This window comes from Myxine glutinosa, chromosome 11 (assembly GCF_964187855.1).
Source record: "Myxine glutinosa chromosome 11, kmMyxGlut1.1, whole genome shotgun sequence".
In the NCBI taxonomy this organism is placed as follows: Eukaryota; Metazoa; Chordata; class Myxini; order Myxiniformes; family Myxinidae; genus Myxine; species Myxine glutinosa.
The window spans coordinates 31,779,414-31,806,458 of record NC_136271.1 but is presented as its reverse complement, the minus strand read 5'-3'; the positions used below and the strand labels follow the sequence as shown (position 1 = coordinate 31,806,458).

At 44.8% G+C, this 27,045-nt stretch overlaps 1 protein-coding gene across 6 annotated transcripts in view; it reads right to left on the bottom strand.

Annotated features, from left to right (window-relative positions):
* Positions 1-25,636, bottom strand: part of LOC137436543 (plexin-B3) — a 151,455-nt gene extending 125,819 nt beyond the window's left edge. The window contains exons 1-2 of one of the 6 annotated variants that reach the window (XM_078786537.1): positions 25,226-25,636; positions 2,168-2,219 (exon numbers count right to left, since the gene is read on the bottom strand). Coding sequence is in view for 1 of the 6 variants with exons in the window: in XM_078786535.1 (XP_078642661.1) it covers positions 2,168-2,211 (44 nt within the window). In the remaining 5 variants the exon portion in view is untranslated. The remainder of the gene's footprint in view (positions 1-2,167; positions 2,220-25,225) is intronic. The other 5 variants (XM_078786535.1, XM_078786536.1, XM_078786541.1 and 2 more) reach the window with 5 other exon arrangements.
* Positions 25,637-27,045: the final 1,409 nt, after the last annotated feature.

Here is a 27,045-nt window from a genome sequence, read left to right as displayed (position 1 = left end):
CCGGCCGATCCTTTCCTCTCCATGGCCAAAGTTCATAATGGACACGTACAGATGTATGCTGTTAAGATTATGGCAATTAAGGGCTCACTATAGGACTGGAATGTGAAGAAAATGCTTGCTGGCCATCAATATTTGGGGATCTTCCCCATTATGAAGCAGAATATGAAAGACTTCCAGGGATCTCATTTGCCCTTTGCAGAAATCCCTTCACATAATTAAAGGAACAAGAGTCGTCAGCTGAGGCCCTGTATTCTTACACAAAACCGTCCCGTCTTACCACTTCCATAACTGGTTATGGCATCTCTATCTGCTACAAGATGCGTGAGGAGGTGAGCTCAAGCTTGAAGCTCGTCAAAGCCTCATGGAATCACTTTGGCCGTTATAAATCATGAATGGCGCTGATGAGGCATTGTGGTCCACAACCCCTCCATCAGTGTCATTTTCCACGACTAAACATTATATATTGTAGAAAATCCATACATTGGTCATCCTATGAGCCCAAAAGCCTATTCTTATGAAAACACCATTTTACATTATTGGTACCGAAGACAAGCAAGGCAGAAACAGGACAAATCCTCTCATTGGGAATAAAAATGGAAATAAAATCCACAGTTGTACTAGAAAAGGCAAAGTTGCAGTGAACAATCAGAACAATTAATTGCCCCCCCCCCCCCCACCTCTTTTTACTTAATTCCATTATAGTCTCCAGTCTCATCTCCCCAGAATGCCTCTCATTACCACTGTTTCTCTCCCACTCCGCTGCTATGAGTCAGGTTCACGATGTTTTTTCGTTCAAAATTTTGGTAGATTAGCAAAACTATACATTTTTGGAATATTCAGAGCATGAGGAATCCAAAAATTAATGTTGGCATTTGCGTAGACACCTTTGCGAAAATGACACTCAGGACAGTGATGAAGATCTGTAAAAGCATATTCCTGAACGGTATAGACCTAGTAGATCCTGTGTATAGGACTGAAAGTTCAATCTGATACTAACAAGGCTGCTTTCTTGCTTTATAAACCTATACCTATAACTTCAAAGGACTTGCAATATCATGTATTATGTAATACAGTAATATCACAAATATAAAGACAATGGTTTTCAATCACCTTTGTTTGTTGCTTTTCTATCATCCTGAGCACTACTTTGAGGCCTTTATTGGATTCCTTGACCCAGAAAACATAGGATTAGCATATTTCATTAAGTTTCGAGGTTGACTAGAAGCCGAGATAACGCAAAATATGTATTTTATGGCGGCCATTTTGAAAATCCAAAATGGCGGCCATGCAAGTGTCTGTGCAAATGCCAACATTGATTTGCGGATTCTCCATTCTCTGATGATTCCAAAAATGTACAGGTTTGCTAATCCCAAAATTTTGAACGAAATTATATTTGTTAACATAGTGAACCTGACTACATGTTGGTTTTCCCTCCCTTGCTGCATGTGGCCTCACAGCAACCCTCTCTGCCAAAACCTTCCACCAATCCCATCCCAATTTACCTCGTACTTCCATAACGAGCAAGCCATTGTTCATCCTATCAAAGAAAAACACCAACATCATTTCAGGCATACCAAACAAAAAAGGGAAGTTAGACGAACCTCATAAAGGACACACCCAGGGGATATATGTCCCATTAAAAAGTGTTTATAAAGGATCACGGGGAATGATAACGGATGCAACAGCCCAGTTGGTTGGTAAAATCAGAAGCCATTGGAAAGTTTGGAAGGCCTTAGTCTTCCTTTATCCCATGATTGTAATCATCATGTTAATGGATCAGTGTGTAGAGTTAGTGGAAGGTCCCACATCTGGGCATTCAGGGATCTGTTTAAAGAGGCGGATACTTTTATATCCAGTTTCTGGATCCTTCTTTTTATAAGTTAAACTTTTTTCATAGGCATAAAAATAAACTCCAAATAGCCCTCGCCAGTAAGGACTACGAACGGAGTGGGAAGGTTCAGTGCATCCACATGTGCCGTGGAGATCTTCCGCAAAGCAAGGGAAATACTGTACCGGTACCATCATCGAATCTGTCACTCAGCTGGACGCAAGTTATTAAACCACACCATTTTGGATTCTGGTCGACCAATTCACCACACAATGAACATTGATACTGTAAATAATAACAGCTGTTCAAGAATGACAAGAAACTGAAGAATTTACTCACAAACTCAGTGTAGCTCTTGTTTTCCCTTTTTCCCCATTACTCATAAACGCAGCTGCAGAAAGAAACGAGAAAGCCACAGCAGAAAGAGATTTCCAGTTGGCAGGAACGTTTGGGCAACAATAAACGGCAACATCGTTTCGAATGAGCGAATCAATAGGCAGTGAACCGACTTAAAGGGAGTAAGAACAAACACTATAATTGATGGGGCCTTGGATTGTGTGTACCACCTGCGGATGCAAACTGCTCCTAGTGTCCGGTTTTGCAATGATGTTCAAATATTTGATCAATTTTAATCTCGTCGTTTCGGTTTCGCATCGCAATGGAAAGTCAACTGTGAAAGCAAACTTTCCTCCCCCACTTGCTTTGTCCAGTTTGAGTGGGCCCTGCAGCTGTACAAAGTTTGCCTCTCATCGTTGTTGTGCCACAAACTCTTTCTGGATGGATAACCGTTACTAGGATCTCGGAACACTTGTTGGATCGCATACACTTATCTTTGTGAGAAAGCTACGAGTTTATCGCAAAGTCCTTATGAGGTCCAGTTGTAGCAATCGCGACATCTTGGACCACAAAGGCTCTGCAGGGATGTTTGCGTACATTCAAATAAAACCACGAGATAAATAAAATGCAACAATGGCAACGATTAAAGTTTTCCCATCAGATACTCTTAAGAGTTTAAACAATCAATTTGTTTGCCTTGATGCAAACAACTTCTTCAACAAATATCAGCAAGCTTGACGTATATCTTGTATTTTGTAATAACAATAAAGGGGCTATTTACAAAATAATGCAACAAAGGTGAAATTTTGACCCTTCCTCCACGTCCATCCATCTGTCCACCATTCCCCGAAGTTCCAAGATTTTGCACAGTGAAACCTGGAGTCACCCCTGAACTCTGTGGTCTCGTCAGCACCGAGTTATACAAATCCGCAAAGTTTGGTGCATACTATAAGCAGCTACTTCTTGGCGTTCTAAGCCAAGGATTTCCATTGAGTATAGTTTCAGAAGCTGAGGCTACAGGTAGAATTTGGATGTTCATCAGTTATATACCTGTAACCAGCCTCAGCTTCTGAAACTATACTCGACGGAAATCCATGGCACATGGAACATGACCGTTTACCATATTAACATGTTTAACACAACAACAACAACAACAACAACAACAGGCATTTTAAGGCCATTTTCTCTGCTAGAGTGGGGGTTAGCCTTGCGGTCCCCATGACTATCTTCTCCATTTTGCCCTATTTTCTGCATCTCCCCTTGTCAACCCCCTTGCCCGCATTTCTTCTTCCACCATCTTTAGCCAAGTCTTTCTCGGTCTTCCCGTCCTCTACTTCCTTCTACATTCATTTCCATCCCTCTCCTCAACCAGTCACTTTCATCCTTCCTCAACACATGACCAAACCATCTCAACCTGTTCCTCTTCACAGCATCAATCACAGGCTCTATTCCCATCATCTTTCGCAATTCATCATTTGTCTTCCTCTCTCTCAACGATTGAGTACTAGTTCACTGGTAATTCCCTGCTTGTCGTAAAAAGGCGACAAAAAGGGTTGGCGTCAGGAAGGGCATCCGGCCGTAAAACATTGCTTCAAAAAGGGGACCAAAAAACAACAACAATCACGGTCCCCGAAAAAGACCAACCCCCGCTTTGCGGGGAAAAATGGCCTCTAAGCAGTGTTTTTTTTTTGTTTTTTTTTTTTCTCTCAACGATACTCCGCACATCCACCGAACCATTAGCATTTCCACCCTTTCCAGCCTTCGTTGCTGCTCTACGTTCATTACCCATGTCTCGCTCCCATAAATCAGAAATCATGAAGATCCCATAATACATGAAGCAATATTTGCAATATTTCAGTGGAAACCTGTTGAACAAACTCTAATTTAATACCTCATGATACAACTGTCCTTCCTTAGATAAAAGGTCACCAACCATCACATGCCGAATGGGAATTCTCATCGAAACCTTGCTCCATTGGTACAAGGAAATTCCTATTCAATCCTTGTTTTATCACCTATACTTTGTGAAGAATGCCATGGGATCTATTAATCAGCAGCCTGGCTTTGGCTAGGTTGCCAATTAGAGATTGACTAATTATTATGCCAAGGACAAAAAAATAGTGTGTGAGCCTGTTTAGCCAATGCACAGTGAGTGACACTTCTTCTTCTTCGTTCAGATGCAGCACAAGGCTACGGGGTAGCATCATTGGTTGAAGGTGGAGCTGTGCTGCTGATGCAGTGCCCTCTGCCAATTAGAGCAGGAATTTGGAATTTGTTCAGGATGCTGGCGATAGCTCAACTACTCTTCGCAAAGGACACCGTGGGATCTTTAACGTCCATCAATGAATGCTGGCAGACGAGACGCCCGTTTAACGTCCATCCGAGCGATGGCACACACATTGGTGAATGATCCTGCCTGTGAAACACCAAACACCAGGATGACAGTTTATAGGTGTGTCGGTATTCGAACCCAGGTGAGACAGCTTAGAGGGGAATGCGCACATTTATTTAGGCCATCTTTTCAGCTCAGTCAGTGGCACTACCTGACCCAGAAACAAATTCAGAATCAATCTACTCCAGGGCACAAATACAAAAGAATAGGAAACAATCAAAACATGTGCAAAAGGACAGTATACTCCAAGAAGAAAGAATGGCATCATGCAAATATATTTAAGAAATAAAGGTGAAAAATTCAGACACAACTCAGATTTGTCATCACCTCCTTCCTTCATGGTCGCCATTTTACACCATTTTTAAATAAACCATTTGTGTATTGCCAACTAACTGCTCATGCCGTAAGTTCCCTCCTGTAGCCTTTGTGTCTAAGCAAAGTCTCCGGGCAAGGCAAGCCCAAGCAACCTTAAAGACACCCCTCCCACTCGCTTCCTGCTCGTGCTGCATTCTCACACAGGGCCTCGCTTAGAGTTCCACTACGTGATGGAATTCCAAGCACGCAGAGGGGGAATTCAAGGCTCACAATGCAATTCCTGCTCATTCATATTATACATGTGTGAACGCATGTACCACACCCACACGTACAGGGGCTGACAATGCAATTCAGCACACAGAGTTTGAGCCTTGCAATAATGTACCTGTGAAATATCATCATCTGGAAATGTATTAACGATTCAATTTGCTCGAGTTTCATTTAGTTGGCTCGTGCGATTGGTCTAAATGGTGGGCTAACTTGTAAGCTTTTTCCTGTTTTCTCTCTTTCATTTCTCAGTCAAATCTTAAATTTCATTCAAACTTCTGATTTTAGTTCTATGCAGCAACAAAGGCCTTGGTTTTCGATACCATGTATGTTGACAAGTTGGCTCAGAGGTGTTATACTTAACCTGAAGTTGCACATTATGAGTTTAGCCTCCAACAGCTGTTCACCACCATCTCTTGTCTTCCCCCATCCAAAACATTGATCTTTTCTACCCCTGTTAATTCACCCCAGATCCAGTTTTCTGAAATACCGACTTCTTCTTCTTCTTCTTCTATTTTTTATTTTTTTTTGGTATACAAGATCGAGGCTCGTGAAAGAGCTAACAGCAATCACACAAAAAAATCAAACAGACACATAAAACATCTAATAAGGGGAGCGGTCGTCAAGATGGGGAGAGAGGGGGAAGCACACAAACACAACATTTGAGAGCAGGGACATCGGGAGATCTGTGGTAGGGAGAGGGCTTGGGGGGAGGAGGCGTGGGAAGGGGGGTGGGGGTGGGAGAGGTATAAAACACATGGACACAGCCAGGACTTCCAGGAAAGAAGTTGGTATTTCAGAAAGGTGGATCTGGGGTGAATTAACAGGGGTAGAAAAGATCAAGGTTTTGGATGGGGGAAGACAAGAGATGGTGGTGAACAGCTGTTTTAAAGACCTGGAGAGAGGAGTGGAATTGAAGAGAGTGAGGGAGTTTGTTCCAGAGGCAGGAGAAAAGAGGAATGAAAGAGTGAAGGTGAGCAGAGAGTTTCTTTCCTTCTTTCCTGGAAGTCCTTGCAGTGTCCATGTTTTATTCCTGTCCCACCCCACCCCCCTTCCCACGCCTCCTCCCCCCAAGCCCTCTCCCTCCCACAGATCTCCCGATGTCCCTGCTCTCAAATGTTGTGTTTGTGTGCTTCCCCCTCTTTCCCCATCTTGCCTACCGCTCCCCTTATTATGTCTTATGTGTTTGTTTGTTTTTTTTAATCATTATTGTTAGCTCTTACACGAGCCTCGATGTTGTATACAAAAAACAAACCAAAAAAAAAACAGGAATATGATCTGATGGAGAAATTAAACTTTCATCCTGATGCTTTGCAAACAGAACATTGCATCACAAGATCACGCTGTCTCAAGTTAGACATTAAGCCCAATGTACAAGTGCTCACTTGTAGGTAACTAGTTAGTATGAATCCCCAAGAAAGTTGATCCGTAGGAAAGTTTTGACGTTGTATCGACTGATAATCTGTAGGAAATCAACCATTTTATTCTTGCGCGTTTTTATTCCTTTTTTCCCCCCCACGCATACCGCTGGTTCTGTGCTTGAATTAGCAGTCACATAATTTAGTGCCTTCAGACAGTCAGATACGATGGACCAAACTCCTATATGCCAAGTGCACACGGATTTAATAATCTGCGATCCCAGAGGGTTCTGAAGCGTTGATCTGTCCACACAACTCAGCTCTCGAAACCTAGGATATAGTCAGAAATAACTTCTTCTCTGTGAACACCACATTAGCATTGTTTGAGCTCCTCCGCATTAGCATTAGACACTGCAGAAAAACAGCAATAAAAGAGGTCTTTCGAGGACATTTTCATGGAACACTAGCCAAAATGCGCATGACAATAGTCACACGGTTGTTCACAAGTTCACATCAACGTCAGACCGACCAAACAGTGATGTTCAGCCTTAATAGCAGCCAAAGGGAAGACTTAAAGGACATCGTGAATACAAATAGGATGATATTGGTGTTCTTTCACGGCCACAATTATTCCCACCTCGTGGGGTCAGCCGGCGAAAGTTTGGCTCAAGTCTTTCACAAATCAGTTGGCCCAGCCTGACGTTTGACAAAGTAGGTTGGAGTAGGAAATTTGGAACGTGGCCAGGCAGCCGACAACATGTCACTTATGCTTCATGAAGAACACAGTGGGGTCTTTAACATGCACTTTAATCGTTAACGTGGGATTTCAAACTTCAACATTATAATAAATAAATAAATGAATAAATGACAAATACATCCTATTTTAGCTCGAACGAAGTTCAGGAGAGCTTGTGCGACGGCGCGTTGTCCGTCCGTCCGTCAGTCAGTCAATCCGTCAGTCCGTCAGTCAGTCCGTCCGTTAGTCTGTAAACACTTGAAACTTCTTCTCCGAAACCGCAGATGGGATTGCGACCAAATTTGGCACAAATAATATTTGTTGTGTTGTGACTAAAGTTTGTTCACGGCATTAAAAAATAATAATAATAAATAAAAATCGGGGTGTAAGGGGATTTATCGGGGTCAAAGTGGATCCAGGTTTGACCCTCCAAAATAGGAATTTGCTTTTTCCTCTGAAACTACACACACGATTTTGATGAAACTTCACCACAACCTTCATCACCCATGATGTCCCAATGTTTGTTCAAGGCATTAGAAAAATTGGGGTCTTAGGAGGTATATGGGGTTGGGCGAGAGGGTGTTGCTGCAAAAATAGGTATTTTTTTGTTTGTTTGTTTAAAGTCTTATGATTATGTTAGTATGATTCTACATGCTGCCCTGTCTTCTAGCATTCCATTAAAATTGGTTTAAAATACCGTTAGTCAGTGCAGTATACTGTTTATTCCACCAGGTGAGCACCAGGGGTATTGCTCCTATGTTTGTATTTTGCTACAGTGGTCATCAGATCTCTATGGTTATACAAGGCACACACATTTTTACCATATATTTTGTCATAATTATTATAATAGTGAGTTATGGAATACTCAGAAGTTTTCATAGCTTCTGACCTTTCTTGTTCTGTGGTCCATTTCTGACACAATCTGATGATGCGTCATCCTATGTTGAAATGTTAAGCAGACCTCCCCCATTGATATGTGAATGTTAAAGGATTCTACCTTTGACAAAGTTCCAAATTTGCCCTGGCCAAGTCCCAAATTCCTTCTATGCATTGAGCAGATATTTGGCTGTCCTCCTAGCATTGACTGTCTGTTTGATCACTTTACCTTCTCAGCAAGTTGCCATGCCCGCACGGGATTCTAGACAGGGTAGGGATGGAGCGGGCAAAAATGCAAATGGTGTCTTCTGTCAAGCCGGAAAGCTGGGAACAAGAATTCCTATGTATTTCCGCATCTGATGAAATTAAAATGTTCTGATGGTGGCAAAGCGCTCCATTTGAAACTGTTGGTTCCATATATGTACCTTTTTGATGCCTTGGGTCCGAAATACCAATTTGTATCGGTGTCAAAGCCAGTAACCAATTGCAAATTAATAGTAGGATTAGGACGTGTCCTAATCAAGAATTACTGCTACAATGTAGTCCCAATTGAAGTTGCGCGAAAGGCAAGTCTGAACCATCAGATCAGTTGGCATATGCACAGTAAACACTCGGCAAGATTGTTTTGGCCACAGCGCCGGTCCAGGCCTTGTGTTGACCGAAAGTGGTAGGGAGCGTAATGTGGGTATGAGAGATTAGCATATTATCATGAAGCTATTGTTTTCTATGTTATCTTGTATGTTTTGTGCATGTTGACTTTTATGTTTCCTGGGAGTGCACAGTTGGAAATTTTGAACTTAGCTCTTCAACAGTTATAATTACTCCCTTTTTCGTCGGCCTTGAGACAAGTCCTTCCAGGAAAATTACTTTTTGGAGAAAGATGCATTGCAGGATAAGGTCTCGCAGTGCTGAAGTAGAGCCATGGACCTTATATCAGTGATTTTATCAGCATTATTTGGGTTGATCATTATTTCGACGGATTTGGTTTTCTTTTTCACATCTGAATTATCTGACCATGCAGTCTTATGATTATGTTTCATTTGTTTTGTTTCATTGAAAGTTTCATTTTTTCATTTGTTTCATCAAGTTTCATTGAAATAACTGATTGGAGTTCTACATTTTGATAAACTGTATTTGTGTGATCCTGTTCGGGTGGAAAAGCCTGTTTATTCTTGCCTCCTCCACATGGTTTTGCCCTCGGAGGTTTGGCTTGATGAGGTGCTGACATTTTGACATTAGTATGAAAGTTTTTATTTAGTTCCTTATTTTTGTATTCATCACAGCTTCACAGTGGATACCTGTGCATTAATTACAAGGGCATTAGTTGACAATGGACAAACACTTGTAGTATATGGGATTTAAGCCGAGCTGGGTGGTCCACATCATGAGCCAGCGATTCAGATGGGAATGCTAGCAGGCCAACCAAAACAGAGGTGGTCTGTTACAGAGTTTGAAAATTATCCAGCCTGAAATAGTCAACTGTTAGCGTATCTTTTTCTCCATATTTTTTTGTACATCAATTCTTTTAAACCCTTTGTCTTTATCTTCAGTCTTTACTTGCTTTCTAACTTTATTTTTCCTTTTATTGCTATCTTTTCTTCATGTCTTTGCCAGTCGAGGTTTTTTTGTGGGTTAGGCTGGCAGGATAGCCTACAGGTATTCACACAACTTTGAGCTGTCTGGCCTGAGTTTAAAATCTCGGCCTAGCTATAAACTGTCATCCTGGTGTTTTGCATGCAGAGCAAGGCCTCAATGTGTGGGCTGCCCCTCAAATGGACGTTGAACTGGGTGTCCCATTTGCCGGCGTTGGTTTGTGAATAGCAAGGAAATTTGACACAGGAGGAGGCAATTTGGCTCATCATGCCTGTGCAACACCAGCACCAGATTAAATAAATCCATAAATTTTTCCTATTTTAGGTGGTTAAACCAGGATGACCCCTGGTAGACCCACTTAGACCCGATTTTTTTTAATGCCGTGAACAATCTTTCGTCACAGCACAACAAATATAATTTGTGCCAAATTTAGTCACAATCCCATCAGCGGTTTTGGAGAAAAAGTCTCAAGTGTTTACGGAGGGACGGACGGACGAACGACACGCCATCGCATAAGCTCCCCTGAACTTTGTCCCAGGTGAGCTAAAAACAAAACTAACTAGAACTGATCGCAGTGATGATGGGCTTCCAGGCAAAATGGCCGCCATACCACGTGACTGATGACATCATCATTTTCAAAAACATTTCCTCATGGGTAATCGATCATATCTGTAAATTTTGGTTTGGATCAGTTAAGCGTTTCTGGAGATACAGATTCTCAATTTTTTTCCTTAAATCCAAGATGGCTGCCATACCATGTGACTGATGATGTCATAGTTTGCAAAAAAATTCCTCATGTGTAGTCAATCATATGTGTGGAGCTTCTGATGACTGATGACTGATGACATCATAGTTCATAAATGTTTTCCCCCCATCGGTATGTAAACATATCTTTCAAGTTTCATATCGATCGGAGAAGCAGTTTTGGAGAAGTAGATTTTTTAAATTTAATTTATAAATGCAATATGGCCACCAAACCACATGATCGATGACGTTTTGTTTTGCAAACTTCTATCTCCTTGGCTCGATCATATTTGTAAAATTTTGCATTGATCCATTCAGAGGTTCTGGAGAAGATGTTTAAAGTTTATGACATCATGGCCTCTGGCAACCAATGTAAGTCAAAATTGCAAAAACAAAATTCATGATGCACTAAGTTATTACCTCCACCACCAAAGGTGGGTGGAGGTTATGTTTTCACCCCTGTCTGTCCGTTTGTGAACAAAATATCGTAAAAGGTTGTGGACGGTTTCGGAAGAAATTTGGCAGAGATGTTGCATATATGACAAGGACGAAATGATTCGATTTTGGTGAAGATCCGGATTCGGATCCGGCTACTATAATTTTTAAAGTGATTCTTCACCATTGGGAGATCAGTTAAAAAACGGTACATAGCAGGATATCTCAAAACGTTGTGGATGGATTTGGCCAAAACTTGGTGGACCGGTTGGGTGTCTGACAAGAACGATTCGATTCGATTCGATTTTGGTGAAGATCTGAATATGGATTCGGATATGAGAATTATTTAATTTTTTTAAGTGATTCTTCACCATTGGGAGATCAGGCTAAAAACTATACATAGCAGGATATCTCAAAAGGTTATGGATGGATTTGGACGAAACTTGTTGGACAGGTTGTGTGTGTGACAAGGAAGAATCGTTTCAATTCTGGTGAAGATCCAGATGCGGATCCAGTTGGTAGAATTTTTAAAGTGATTCTTCACCATTGGGAGTTCGGGCCAAAACTATACATAGCAGGATATCTCAAAAAGTTATGGATGGATTTGGACGAAACTTGTTGGACAGGCTGTGTGTGTGTGACAAGGAAGAATCAATTCAATTTTGGTGAAGATCCAGATGCGGATCCAGTTGGTAGAATTTTTTAAGTGATTCTTCACCATTGAGTGATATGGCCAACCAGGCGGAGGTATGCTCTCTACTGAGTGCCGTTCTAGTATTGGTATCTATAATGAGTTAGTTTTGTAGAGCTGACTACAACAGTTTTATTGGAATGGGCTTCACAACATGTGTGAGAATAATAACCCTTACAAGAGTAATAGTGTTCCAGTGGGAACCTCACCGGAAGCCTAAAAAAAATAAAAAATAAAAAATAAAAATATACTCAGTCCAACCAGGTCTATGTAAAGCCCTAGCAGTCTGAGCAAGTGATAGAGGCAAAGATGGATTCAAATTCCATATGCATTCAGCCATTTGTCATCATAGAACAAGGTGTAACAGGAAATATGAGACACAGGACGATGAAACACATATTGTCTTTGTTGCTATGAGACATATTGTTGCTGTGTACCCCTTGCCTGCAAAATGAACAACTGAAGGCACCCTTTTTCAATTCACCAACTGAAGGACAATTTCACTGTTCCGAATGTGGCAGTATTGGATTATATAAGTTCAAATTCTCAACAATCAGGGTATTTTGGTGCTGGAAAACACAAGGTCATTGGGGTCTCTTACAAACAGCATGCACAAGTCACTACTGCCCCCAATAAATTAACAACAATCAGGCAGATGGAAAAGAGTGATGATGCAAATAGTCTCACGGCTACTTTTTTAACGGATCCAATTATTCCTGCCTTCTTGTGCGGTCAGCACAGGGAACGTATTTGGCCAAACTCTTTCACGAGCTGGCTTTCCATGCCTAATGTTGGACTGAAAGCGGCAGAAATTTGTCATTCACTGCCGGCAGTCTGAAAGGTGTGTGTGTTCTCATGCCCGGCACCGCCCCTAGCAGTTTTGGTCAGCAATGACGATAAGTGAATGAAGTAGCCTTCTGATGACCCATGGACACACAAGTCAACCCCACCTTCAGTGGTGCAAACTGGTAACTGGTTTAGTGAGAAGCCAGGCTAATGGGGCTTTGGCCAGCTGATCGACCACCCTCAAGGTCATATTGGGTAATTCTCAGTGGTGTGCCAGTATGCCCTCCTTCAATCAAATGGAAAGGTAACTATGCCTACACGGGCTTAGAGAGCGAGCCAGGCTAAAAACGCTTCCTTTAAGGAACAGCATATAATATTCATGGATCTTTGACACAAACTGGCCCTCAACTTACAATTATGCCACACATCCCATATTGCAACATGGAACACCCAAACGACGATGTCAAGTGGAACTGCCACCTTAATGTCCAGAGAACAATAGCGGCTATCTATTACTATTGCTGGTATAACGGAGACTCAGCGGACAGGAAAGTGCATGCTCCATGCTCATAACCACTTGTTTATCTATTCAGGCTGCCAGGACAATATCCACATGGAAGGTGTTGTCATAGCAATGAACCACTGGGCAAGAAAATCCATAATACCATGGTTTCCCATAAACAATCGATTAATGACCGCAAGGTTCAAACACAACCTTGGCCACCTTTCAGTAATAACAGGTTATATACCAACCAATGTGGCTTCAGAGGAAGACAATGATGCTTTCTACCAAGCCATATATGCTGTTATAGCAAAAACCAACCAACATGAACTCATCTTTGTTCTTGGAGACCTCAACGCAAAAGTGGGTTCAGAAAGAACAGGATGTCACAACAATTGGATCTCATGGAATAGGTATAAGAAATGATAATGGATAGAGATTAATTAAACCACGCCTGGTTTATGGATTGAAAATGTGTGGAACTTATTTCCAACACAAAAATATTCACCGTATGACCTGATATAACAACAACGGCAATACAAAGAAGGAAATAAACCTCATTGTTGTAAACAGCGGTTGAACAGCTGTCTCCAACATATGCGTCTATATAAGCAGTGCATTTTTGTCCAACTGATCATCGACCACAGGGTCTTTCAAAAAAAGTGGACTATTTGAACGTTTTATTGTAGAAAAATTACAAAAGGTAGCAAGTTCAGTGGTACATTGATGGAAAGCATACACTATGCCAATTTCAAATCACTCATACTGATTGCAATTGACATTTTCAATGTGTGCTCCGCCTCTGTTCAAACAGGCTTTGCTCCTGACTCCGAAATTCTCCACAACTCGTCTGCAAGTGTCTGGAGTGGTAGCCTGACGGTAGTCCTCCACCTCCCACTTCAGGAAAGCCATGGTTTGAGGTTTGTTGGGATAAACTTGACCTTTGGCAGCACTCCAAAATAAAAAATCCAATGGATTCAAATCCCACTCATGTGCTGTGTCCACACTGATGACACGATTTCCAAACAGCTGGTGGAGCAAGCAAGTCCATGGTTTCACCTGCAGTATGCGGTGGGGCACCGTCCTGCATGAACCATGCAAGTCTGAGTTGGTTTGGAGACTGTAGTGGAGCGAGATCAGAATGAAATAAGATAAGGTAAGACCTTGCAGTACCGCTCACCATTGACTGTCACCATCTTACCATTGACGTCCTCAAACCAATACGGTCGCAGCATACTCCAAATGGCATGCAATGCACATAAGCAAGTGACCAGATCCTCAGCTCTGCATGGTGCACATTTGAGGGGACATACCGACAGACAAATGCTGTTCTAGATGGCAATGCTCTGCATGGTGCACATTTGAGGGGACATACCGACAGACAAATGCTGTTCTAGATGGCAATGCTCTACGGGATATACCGTTAAAATGGTAAACCAGGCATTTGTGGAAAAGGGCCCGAGCTTAGAAGGCAGACAATGGAACAATCTCTCGACTTCATCACCTTTCCTGTGAAATCAAAAGGTTCACAGGTAGTGGCTTCAGAGCCTTATTTTTGAAAAGCAAAGGATCGCAAGTTGACTGCAACAACTATAGAGGTATCACCCTTTTATCGGTTGATGTTAAAGCCTTTGCAAGGATATTACTGAACAGAATTCACAAATCACTCATCAAGAAATGCTTTCCACAACAGTCAGGATTCACCCCCCTGCACTCAACAGTGGAGCAAATAGTTTCCGTCCTCTAGATTTCTGAAAAGAGCTGAGAGTTCAACAGACCAACCTTTGCAGCCTATGCTGACATAAAGAAGGCATTTGATTCCCTCAACAGAGACTGCCTATGGCTTCTGCTCCAAGCATCCAAAGTTTCTACAAAAATAATTAACCAGATCGAAGCACTCAATGAAAGCCTGATGTTGGCTTAGAAGTTAGGGTGCGGCTTGGGATCCTAGGATCCTGGGTTCGAATCCTGGTCATTGCTGAATTAACACCAGGGGGGTTGACTCAACCTGACATCCTTCCGAGGTCGGCAAATTGAGTACCAGTTCACTGGTAATTCCCTGTGTGTCGCAAGAGGCAACCAACAGGTTTGGCAGCAGGAAGGGCATCCGGCCATAGAACATTGCTTCAAAAAGGTGACCACGTTGCCCAAAAAGGCCAACCCCTGCTCTGCGGGGGGAAATGGCCTCTAAATGTGGTTCTTCAAGCACTCCATGACAATTAGGAAAGCTGTATTAGTGTGAGGAGTGAGCTTTCATTCAATAGAGGTGTATGCCACTGTCTCACTCCAACATTGTTCCTTCCAGCAATGGACTATGTTATGAATAAAACCCTACAACCATGTAGCCACAACTATGCAGTAAGTGTTGGTCAAAACTACACTTACACGAACCTGGACCTTGCTGATGATGTGGTACTCAGTTGATTCTCTCATCTCTGCACTCCAGGATTTATACCACCATTCATCCATGCTTGGCCTAAAAGTCAGCTGGAATAAGACCAAAATTCCATTGAATGGGTGAGGAGAGCTTCTTCTTTCCTTCAACATTGACAACAACTATTCTGTATAACGACCGGGTATGCCTCCTCGTGGTGGTTGTACCTCCCCTCCCATCCCATCCCCAATGCAGGTCGAGGGCCAAATCTTCCCCATTCTTCCCTGCTGCCCAGATTCATCAGGGCAGTGCAGTCACAGTTAGAGTACCGATGCTGACCTAACATGGGGGCACTAAAAAACCACCTTTAGAGGCCATTTTTCCCCGCAAGCGGGGGTTGGCCTTTTTCGGGAACCGTGGTTGTTGTTGTTTTTTGGTCCCCTTTTTGAAGCAATGTTTTACGGCCGGATGCCCTTCCTGACGCCAACCCTTTTTGCCGCCTTTAACGACAAACAGGGAATTACCAGTGAACTGGTACTCAATTAGCCGACCTCGGAAGGATGACAGGCTGAGTCAACCCCCCTGGCGTTAATTCAGCGATCGACCGGGATTCGAACCCAGGATCCTAGGATCCTAAACCGGCACCCTAGCCGCTAGCCCAACACCAGGGATGTACTGAACTGAACATAGAAACATAGAAACATTCAGGGCACTGAACATAGAAAAGTGCTATTGTTCTACGATGATAAAATATATGTGCATAGAAATACCAATAAATAAAAGCTGATCTTCTGTACTCTTACCTCATGTTCATTTTTAAAATTTATCTCAAATTCAAATTCCTTGAGTACATAGCAATAATAACCGTTCCAATACTTAGCTGTATGGAAGGCAGTGTATGTTCAAGTAGGGACACTTGATATGAGGAGTAAATTTAACATAAATTTATTTTTGCCAGAAACAAAGCAAAAAATGTCCACTCTATGATGTTGACAAATAAAAATTCTAGTTAAACACGACTTTTACTCTGCAGTGTGCTATCGTGGATGTAGTTAAACAGCAGGATATAGATAGCAGGATAAGCAGGATATAGATAAAACAAATTCTCGTTAAACATCTTTTCAGAACTTTCATTGCCATAAATGAAGCCTTGTTTCTTAATTCCTTCATAGCTTATACTTCAAGTTATACAAGTAAATGTGGGACTTGACGCAAATTGAAATAATGCTACGGTGACTTGGGACTTGGCTAAAGTGACTCGTTGACATCTGTGCTTTTTACTGTCTGGAAACCCCTGGATAACACCAGCGCCTGATTTAATGCAAGGCAGACTGGGCAGTTACAAAAGGGCTTGTGCTTTCGGCACTGCACCTATTCTGCCATCCCGCTCTCCCCCACCCCAATCTGTCGAGCTCGTTCAGTTTATATGTTACTTCTGTATCTGCAGCCATATGTTCTAAAATACTCAATAAAATCATGATGTGATGCATATTTGTGTTCTAAATGATAAAAAGTTGTGTTATGCTCAGAGGTCCAAATTGTAGTAGGTAAGGGGGAGTGAGAACTATTGTCATAGGATGACCGTTCAATCGCTGCCCAGGGTCTCCACAGTCCTGAACTGCCCATGGGCCTCCACACCACAGTCCTAAATCCGGTGCTGGTTAACACTCTCCTCAAGCTCAGACTCGATAGCACACTGATAACACCGATATTTGCATATGGCTCTGAAAGCTGAACTCGGACTGCGACTGTTAATGCCCACATTAGCGCATTTGATATGAAAGCGTTCTGATGAATCCTTCACATCCGATGGCAAGATCACATTGCCAATGTAGTGAGAGCTGAACTGCCAAGCAGAGCACATAAGCCTTGTCACTCTGATAACCAAGCTCAGCTATGATGGTATGATCTCTGCCGTTATCCACAAATTGACACAGCAACCTCCTTTTTCATGCCCCCTCCACCTGAATGTAAACACCTTGGAGGACACCCCCGCACGTGCTGGAAATAAATCATCAAACGGATATTTGAACCTCTATGCTTATCTGCAGAAGATGCAAGAAGAATGGTACTTGACCTAGCGATCTGGAGAGGAGTCATTGCTGTAGCCACATCACATCATGACATGGTGGATGATCGGCTGATTGAGAGTGCTCGCAACAACTCAGTTACTCTTCACAAAACAAACCGTGGGATCCTGAATGTCAAGCAAATAATGTGAGCAGATGGAACCCCGGATAAACCTCCACCTGAGGGACGGTGTACTTTTCTTTTTTTTTCTCTTTTGTATACAGAATCGAGGCTCGTGAAAGAGCTAACATTTATCACACAAACAAATCAAACAGCCAAACAAAGTATATAAAAAGGGGAGCGATAGACAAGATGGGGAGAGAAGGGGAAGCACATAAACACAACATTTGAGAGCAGGGACATCGGGAGATGTGTGGGAGGGAGAGGGCTTGGGGGGAGGCAGCGTGGGAGGGGTGGGAGAAGTATAAACACAAGGACACCAGGGACTTCCAGGAAAGAAGTTGGGATTTCAAAAAAGTGGTTTGGGGTGAAATAAGCGGGGGTAGAAAAGATCAAGGTTTTGGATGGGGGAAGATAAGAGATGGTGGTGAACAGCTGTTTTAAAGACCTGGAGGGAGGAGTGGGATTGAAGAGAGTGAGGGAGTTTGTTCCAGAGGTGGGAGAAAAGAGGAATGAAGGAGTGAAGGTGAGCAGAGAGTCTTGATTTTGGCAATTTAGCCATAAGAGGGTTGCAGGCAGATCATGTGCGACCTGTAGGAATATTTGGGGAACAGAGCCCAAAGAGAGCTGGAGGAGCAAGGCCGGAGAGGAGTCGGTAGAAGACAGAAAGACCACCAACCTGCCTGCGGTGAGTAAGTGAAACGCCCTCGGAGGTAACTTTATCACGGGAGATTCCAATGATTCTGAACGCTTTGGTTTCAACAGCGTGAAGCCGAGCTAGGTGTGAGGCAGGAGCACCAGCCCAGAGGGGAGAGCAGTATTCCATTGGGCTGCGGATGAAAGCCTTATATGTGGTGAGGAGCTCAGGTGTGCCAAGGAAGGACTTCAGACGACGGAGGATGCCCAGTCGGCGACTGGCTTTGGAGGCCAGATTTGAAATGTGGTTTTAACAGGAAAGATCATGGCAGATATTGAGACCCAAAAGCTTGAGTGACAGAACTTCTTGGAGAGGATTATTCAGAAAGTGGATGGGAGGGTTGTCCAGTCGGTCTTTTCAGAGAGACATCGTAAGAGTGTGAGATTTGTCAGGATTGAAAGACATGTTCCACTTGTTTGCCCAGTCTGTGATTTTGTCCAGGTCTGCAGAGAGTGAGGAGGCTGCAGACTGCCGATCTGAGGGATGAGGAATGGAGCGGCAGAGAGTGGAGTCATCAGCAAAGAGATAGAGAGGACTTACTTTGTGATTTACTTTGTGATGCAATGCCATCCTGCTTGCGATGCACCAATCGCATCAGTGTCGAGGATCGCACTCAGACGAGAAAGCTCACAGGTAAGTGCTCTACCTCCGTGTTATCCTATCAGACAAACAGTGGCACAGACCGTATTTATATTTAAAATGTATGACCATCATTACTAACAAGTTGCCTTTGCACCATAATGCAAAATTGAAAGTGAAAAAAATCCTTAGTGTTCAACTATGCACAAGATGTCACCAATACTTCACACGTGTATATAAACACAGATATACTGTGCAAGGAATCTTTAATATGGGCCTTTCAGTGTTTAACCTTTAGCCCATTTAATTGGCCAATTTAATCTCTATGATGAGCTCAATAGTGAAGTTGACAATGTTAGCTGGGTCAAATAACAAAGATTTGGAGCAACCACTTTGTGCCTTAGTTCCATATCAAATGCTCCACGACAAATACTGGCAGAGCAAGCCGAGATAAAATTTTCAAATATGAGCTTATTTGTGCCTTAAATAAATGGGCTGGCAGCTAGATGGCCGAGACGCACATTCGTCTCTAAGCTGTCCAGCCTGGGATTGAATCCCGGCCGACCTGTAAACTGCCACACGCAGGGCGATTCATCAATGAGTGTGCTGTCCCTCGGATGGACATTAAACTGGGTGTCCCTTCTGATTAGTTAGTGAACGATAAAGACCCACGGTGTCCTTCGCGGAGAGCTATCGCTGCCACCACGGGCAGATTACAAATTCTTGCCCTAACCTTATTGTTTATGAAAGACGGCCAGCCGGTTCATGCAACATTTGCCAAAAACTTCACCCGGCCAACCCTGCTTAATATAAACAATTAAACATTTATATTGTACACTCTGTCTCAAAAAAATTCTGATGGCACATCTGCACATGCGCACGCACACCCACACCCACACGCACACTTCGTGTATCCAGATATATGTTAAGGGCAGAATAAAACAGAATAAAAAAGTGGACACGTTTGCACAATACACTTGTATTTTGTAAAATGAGCGCTTTGCTTTACAGAAAACCATTAAACCTCATTTCATGCCATGAGTTTAATCATTGCAAGATTGTGGAATATTGTTCCCAAGTATCCTGCATCACTCCCTGCAGTTTTGCAGGTTGCTGTTTCTCATTTTGACCTTGAAACTGTTTATATACAAATTCATACAACGTCAAATAATGTTTCCATCTAGATGTTACACTGGCCAAGAATTGGAGTAAGTGTTCCTACAGACTGTTTAACTGTCGAGACATCATCTTCCTACTTTTGGTGTTTGCTTTAGGTCCTGATATATATATATATTTATATATATTTCCTGATAGGTGATGTTCCTTCATAAAGTTTTCAATCTTTTGAGACCAATGCTGCAGTGTCGAAATTTGAAAAATAATAGAATGTCACGATGATTAAAAATATAATCTTTTTTTTAACATAAAAGATCTAAGGCTCTTAATGGATCTGCCACTCACACCTCTCACATACTGTACATGGACATCTGAAACCTCGGCTAAGTTATAGTCTTTGGTATGATTTGGTTGGGGCTTCAGATCCAAGTCCTAAATTCACATTCGTAAGTAGAATTTAGTCGATATTCTGACGATCTATATGCCAGAAATGTATAACTAAAGCAACAACACGAAGCAGTTTTTACTTTCATAAATTTATAGGAGAATTATAGAACTATTAACTATATACCGTATTTTTTGGCCGCAATGTCCACTTTTAAGCGATCTGCCCTACCACCAGCTACCTACTCAAAATACAGGAAATAATGAATAATACTTTAAACCAGACTCTCTGCTGATTGAACTCATGCATGCTTTCTCTTACACTTGCTTTTTATTGCTAAAAGTTACTACATGGTGGTGATTAGTAAAAAGCATACACTATTACACATTTGTATGGTTTATGCTCCTTCCTGGGATAATTTAGTAACCAACAATAAATGCTTTTAGTTTGAAATGCGTTTATTTTGGCTCAAATATTTTTCATTGCAAATTAAAGCTCAAATTAAAGCAAATTAAATTAATTAAAGCTTTCACGGGGTAGCAGGGTACGGGGTAGCGGCTTGCTGGGTAGTGGGGTACAGGGTAGAGGGTTGCGGGGTAGCGGGTTGCGGGGTAGAGGGTTACGGGGGGTAGAGGATTGCGGGGTAGAGGGTTGCGGGGTAGAGGGTTGCGGGATAGAGGGTTGCGGGGTAGAGGGTTGCGGGGTAGAGGGTTGCGGGGTAGAGGGTTGCGGGGTAGAGGGTTACGGGGTCGAGGGTTGCGAGGTAGAGGGTTGCGGGGTAGAGGGTTGCGGGGTAGAGGGTTGCGGGGTAGAGGGTTGCGGGGTAGAGGGTTGCGGGGTAGAGGGTTGCGGGGTAGAGGGGTGCGGGATAGAGGGGTGCGGGATAGAGGGGTGCGGGCTAGAGGGGTGCGGGACAGAGGGGTGCGGGACAGAGGGGTGCGGGACAGAGGGGTGCGTGACAGAGGGTGCGTGACAGAGGGTGCGTGACAGAGGGTGCGTGACAGAGGGTGCGTGACAGAGGGTGCGTGACAGAGGGTGCGTGACAGAGGGTGCGTGACAGAGGGTGCGTGACAGAGGGTGCGTGACAGAGGGTGCGTGACAGAGGGTGCGTGACAGAGGGTGCGTGACAGAGGGTGCGTGACAGAGGGTGCGTGACAGAGGATGCGGGATAGACGGTGCGGAATAAAGGGTGCGGGAAAAAGGGTGCGGGATAAAGGGTAGGGGCACCCTTTGTCCCGCACCGAACTCTCTTATCTGTCTCCCTCTTCCAAATCCTGGTGGCGTCTGGTCAAATCTGTTTCTGGTGTTTGTTCCCCCTCCATCCCTTCCCTCACCTCAAACGGCTTAACGGCTGACTCCGCACGTGAAAAAGCTGAATGCCTCAACTCTGTGTTTGCCTCTAAATCTTGTGTCCCAAACCCATCCCTCTCTGTACCCACCGTACCCAGTCGTACCCAGCTGCTCCTGGACTCTGTGTCCTTTCCTCCTGACAAGGTGGAAAAGTTTCTGTTAACCCTCGACTCTGATTCTGCAACTGGTCCTGACGGCATCAGCCCACGGGTCCTAAAATCATGTTCTTCCGCTCTTTCACTCCCTCTTTCTGTTCTCTTCACCCTCTCTTTTGCTCAAGGCCATCTGCCATCTGCTTGGAAATCAGCCAACATCACCGCTTTGCACAAAAAAGGTGCAAAAACAGATCCTAGCAACTACAGACCAATCAGCCTTCTCCCAATTATCAGCAAAGTCATGGAATCCATCATTGCTTCAGATATGAAATCTTTCCTCTTCTCCAATGGCTTGATCTCTGATCATCAATTTGGTTTCAGACCTGGTCACTCTACTCTGGACATGCTGCTTCTGCTTTCTCAACAATGGATGGAGGTCCTCAACACCAAACAGGAAATTAGAGCTGTCTCCCTTGACATTTCACGTGCCTTCGATATGGTCTGGCACCCTGCTCTGCTCACCAAACTCTCCTCCTTTGGTATCCATGGAAATCTCCACACATGGCTGGCGGACTTCCTCTCTGGTCGTAGTCAACGTGTGGCCCTGAATGGGTTTCTCTCATCTCCTCTTCCTGTTCAGGCTGGAGTTCCCCAAGGTAGTGTTCTGGGCCCTGTGCTTTTTCTGGTCTTCATCAATGATCTCTCTGACTCTCTTGAAAATCCTCGCTATCTCTTTGCTGACGACTCTACTCTCTGTCGCTCCATTCCTCATCCCTCAGATCGGCAGTCTGCAGCCTCCTCACTCTCTGCAGACCTGGACAAAATCACAGACTGGGCATCCAAATGGAACATGTCTTTCAATCCTGATAAATCTCACACTCTTACGATGTCTCTCCGAAAAGACCGACTGGACAACCCTCCCATCCACTTTCTCAACAATCCTCTTGAAGAAGTTCTGTCACTCAACGTTTTGGGTCTCACTATTTGCCATGATCTTTCCTGGGAAAACCACATTTCAAATCTGGCCTCCAAAACCAGTCGCCGACTGGGCATCCTCCGTCGTGCGAAGTCCTTCCTTGGCACACCTGAGCTCCTCACCACATACAAGGCTTTCATCCGCAGCTCTATGGAATACTGCTCTCCCCTCTGGTCTGGTGCTCCTGCCTCACACCTAGCTCGTCTTCACGCTGTTGAAACCAAAGCGTTCAGAATCATTGGAATCTCCCGCGATGAAGCTAACTCCAAGGGCCTTTCACTCACTCACCGCAGGCAGGTTGGTGGTCTTTCCGTCTTCTACCGACTCCTCTCTGGCCTTGCCCCCCCAGCTCTCTCTGGGCTCTGTCCCCCAAATATTCCTACAGGTCGCACAAGATCTGCCTGCAACCCTCATGGTTAAACTGCCAAAATCAAGACTTTCTGCTCACCTTCACTCCTTCATTCCTCTTTTCTCCCGCCTCTGGAACAAACTCCCTCACTCTCTTCAATCCCACTCCACCCTCCAGGTCTTTAAAACAGCTCTTCACCACCATCTCTTATCCTCCCCCATCCAAAACCTTGATCTTTTCTACCCCCGCTAATTTCGGTCCCCTTGTGTTTTATACCTCTCCCCCCCCCCCCCCCCTTCCCACGCCGCCTCCCCCCCCCCCCAAGCCCTCTCCCTCCCACACTTCTCCCTGCTCTCAAATGTTGTGGTTGTGTGCTTCCCCTTCTCTCCCCATCTTGTCTTCCGCTCCCTCTTTTTGTATATTTTGTTTGTCTGGTTGTTTTGTTCGTGAAATAAATGTTAGCTCTTTCACGAGCCTCGATTCAGTATACCAAAAAAAAAGAAAAAAAAAGAGGGTTGCGGGGTAGAGAGGTTGCGGGGTAGAGGGGTTGCGGGGTAGAGGGGTTGCGGGGTAGAGGGGTTGCGGGGTAGAGGGGTTGCGGGGTAGAGGGGTTGCGGGGTAGAGGGTTGCGGGGTAGAGGGTTGCGGGGTAGCGGGTTGCGGGGTAGAGGGTTGCGGGGTAGAGGGTTGCGGGGTGGAGGGTTGTGGGGTAGAGGGTTGCGGGGTAGAGGGTTGCGAATTAGAGGGTTGCGGGGTAGAGGTTTGCGGGGTAGAGGGTTGCGGGGTAGAGGGTTGCGGGGCAGAGGGTTGCGGGGTAGCGGGTTGCGAATTATAGGGTTGCGAATTAGAGGGTTGCGAATTAGAGGGTTGCGAATTAGAGGGTTGCGAATTAGAGGGTTGCGAATTAGAGGATTGCGGGGTAGAGGGTTGCGGGGTAGAGGTTTGCGGGGTAGAGGGTTGCGGGGTAGAGAGTTGCAGGGTCGAGGGTTGCGAGTTAGAGGGTTGCGAGTTAGAGGGTTGCGAGTTAGAGGGTTGCGAGTTAGAGGGTTGCGAGTTAGAGGGTTGCGAGTTAGAGGGTTGCGAGTTAGAGGGTTGCGAGTTAGAGGGTTGCGAGTTAGAGGGTTGCGAGTTAGAGGGTTGCGAGTTAGAGGGTTGCGAGTTAGAGGGTTGCGAGTTAGAGGGTTGCGAGTTAGAGGGTTGCGAGTTAGAGGGTTGCGAGTTAGAGGGTTGCGAGTTAGAGGGTTGCGAGGTAGAGGGTTGCGAGGTAGAGGGTTGCGAGGTAGAGGGTTGCGTGGTAGAGGGTTGCGGGGTAGAGGGTTGCGGGGTAGAGGGTTGCGGGGTAGAGGGTTGCGGGGTAGAGGGTTGCGGTGTAGAGGGTTGCAAATTAGAGGGTTGCGGGGTAGAGGGTTGCGAATTAGAGGGTTGCGGGGTAGAGGGTTGCGGGGTAGAGGTTTGCGGGGTAGAGGGTTGCGGGGTAGTGGGTTGCAGGGTAGCGGGTTGCGAGTTAGAGGGTTGCGAATTAGAGGGTTGCGAATTAGAGGGTTGCGAATTAGAGGGTTGCGAATTAGAGGATTGCGGGGTAGAGGGTTGCGGGGTTGAGGGTTGCGGGGTAGAGGGTTGCGGGGTAGAGGGTTGCGGGGTAGAGGGTTGCGGGGTAGAGGGTTGCGGGGTAGAGGGTTGCGGGGTAGAGGGTTGCGGGGTAGAGGGTTGCGGGGTCGAGGGTTGCGGGGTCGAGGGTTGCGAGTTAGAGGGTTGCGAGTTAGAGGGTTGCGAGTTAGAGGGTTGCGAGTTAGAGGGTTGCGAGTTAGAGGGTTGCGGGGTAGAGGGTTGCGGGGTAGAGGGTTGCGGGGTAGAGGGTTGCGGGGTAGAGGGTTGCGGGGTAGAGGGTTGCGGGGTAGAGGGTTGCGGGGTAGAGGGTTGCGGGGTAGAGGGTTGCGGGGTAGAGGGTTGCGGGGTAGAGGGTTGCGGGGTAAAGGGTTCGGGATAAAGGGTACGGTGCGGGACACGTAAAAGTGTCCCCGGTAGAGAGGTGCGGGGTAAAGGGTGCGAGATAAAGCTAAAGGGTACGGCATTAAGGATGCCAGATTATGAGTGCACATCTTCGTTGAAAATTCTCTTTGAGTTTGAATGGAGCATACATGTGCACACACACACAGCTTGCTGCACCATTAACTCGCGTCGATCACTTTCACTCCCCACGAGACAACTTTGAGAAAGTCGGAGATCGCGATCAAAAAGCCAATGAGCTGCACGTACCTCGAGGATAGACGGGATCACGGGAATCAAGGAGGTTACGACGGAGTTGCCGACCCTTGGTGTAACAGCGACGGGTGCGGAAGACAGAGGTCGGTCCAGGGAGGGCTAACCGTGCGGAGGAGCCATGATGCTCACAATGCTACACGAAGCGCGCACCGAACTAAAGAGAAGAAGAGTCCGACGGATGCACTCAGAGTGTGAGCGGGAGAGAGAAGGGCGTGACGTGGATCGTGTGGAGCGCGGGATCACTTTGGCACTTAACACGACACGAAAGAACGAGTAAAAGTATCCAACGCACCACAAAGCACCGCAAAGCACCACACATCGAAACCGGCGGGCGCCTCTCTCTCGAGCGTAGAAACTAGAAAGCGACACAACGTGATCCTCCCTTCGCAGATCTCTGCGCTCCAGGAACTGAGGAAAAGCTTGGACTCAGGAGGAGCGCGTTGAGGGCCGAGAGCGCCGCCCCGTGATCGGCCATGATAAGGGTCATCAGGAGCAAATTACATCGCGCAGCTTCGCCTTCACACACACATCGGAACTCATAATTACACCTCCTCCTTACACAACCTTTCATTCACACTTCATCACATTTCCTCATCCATCATCTTTATCCACACGTCTTTAGACTTTATACGCTTCCTCATCACACCTCTTTATCCTTGCACATCTTCCTTATGTGTCCTCTTCATCGACACGTCTTTATACGCTGCCTCATCACACCTCTTCATCGTTAACCTTCCTGCTTACACAGCCCTTTCATCCACACATCTTCACACCTCATCACTTTTCCTCATCCATCCTCTTCTTCATCCACACGTCTTTATACGCTTCCTCATCACACCTCTTTATCCTTGTACCTCTTCCTTATGTATCCTCTTCATCTACACGTCTTTATACGCTTCATCACACCTCTTTATCCTTGCACCTCTTCCTTATGTGTCCTCTTCATCTACACGTCTTTATACACTTCATCATCACACCTCTTTATCCTTGCACCTCTTCCTTATGTGTCCTCTTCATCTACACGCCTTTATACACTTCATCATCACACGTCTTTATCCTTGCACCTCTTCCTTATGTGTCCTCTTCATCTACACGTGTTTATCCTTAACCTTCCTGCTTACACAGCCCTTTCATCCACACATCTTCACACCTCATCACATTTCCTCATCCAACCTCTTTTTCGTCCACACGTCTTTATACGCCTCCTCTTCATCCACATGCCTTTTATGTTTCCTCATCACACCTCTTTAACTATATCCTATTCATCCAAGCATCTTTATACGCTCGTCACACCTCTTTATCCTTGCACCTCTTCATCTATACGTCGTTATATGCTTCCTCATCACAACTCTTTATCCTTGCACCTCTTCATCTATACGTCGTTATATGCTTCCTCATCACACGTCTTTACCCTTGCACCGCTTCATCTGTACGTCGTTATATGCCTCCTCATCACAACTCTTTATGCTTGCACCTCTTCATCTATACGTCGTTATATACTTCCTCATCCCACCTCTTTATGCTTGCACCTCTTCATCTATACGTCGTTATATATGCTTCCTCATCACACAATTCCTTATCCTTACCCCTCCCCCTTAGACAGCCCAGTCATCCATACATATTGTGATTACCTGTCTTTACACCTACTCATCACGTTTCCTCATCCTTACACCTCCTTCGAGGATTATTGTCGCTCCTCCTTACGCAATCCCTTAATCGATACATATTTTGACACCTCGTCATCCTTAATACTCATTACCACGCTTCCCTCCTCGTCGTTTACAGAGCCTCTCATCCTGACACCTCTTTACAGA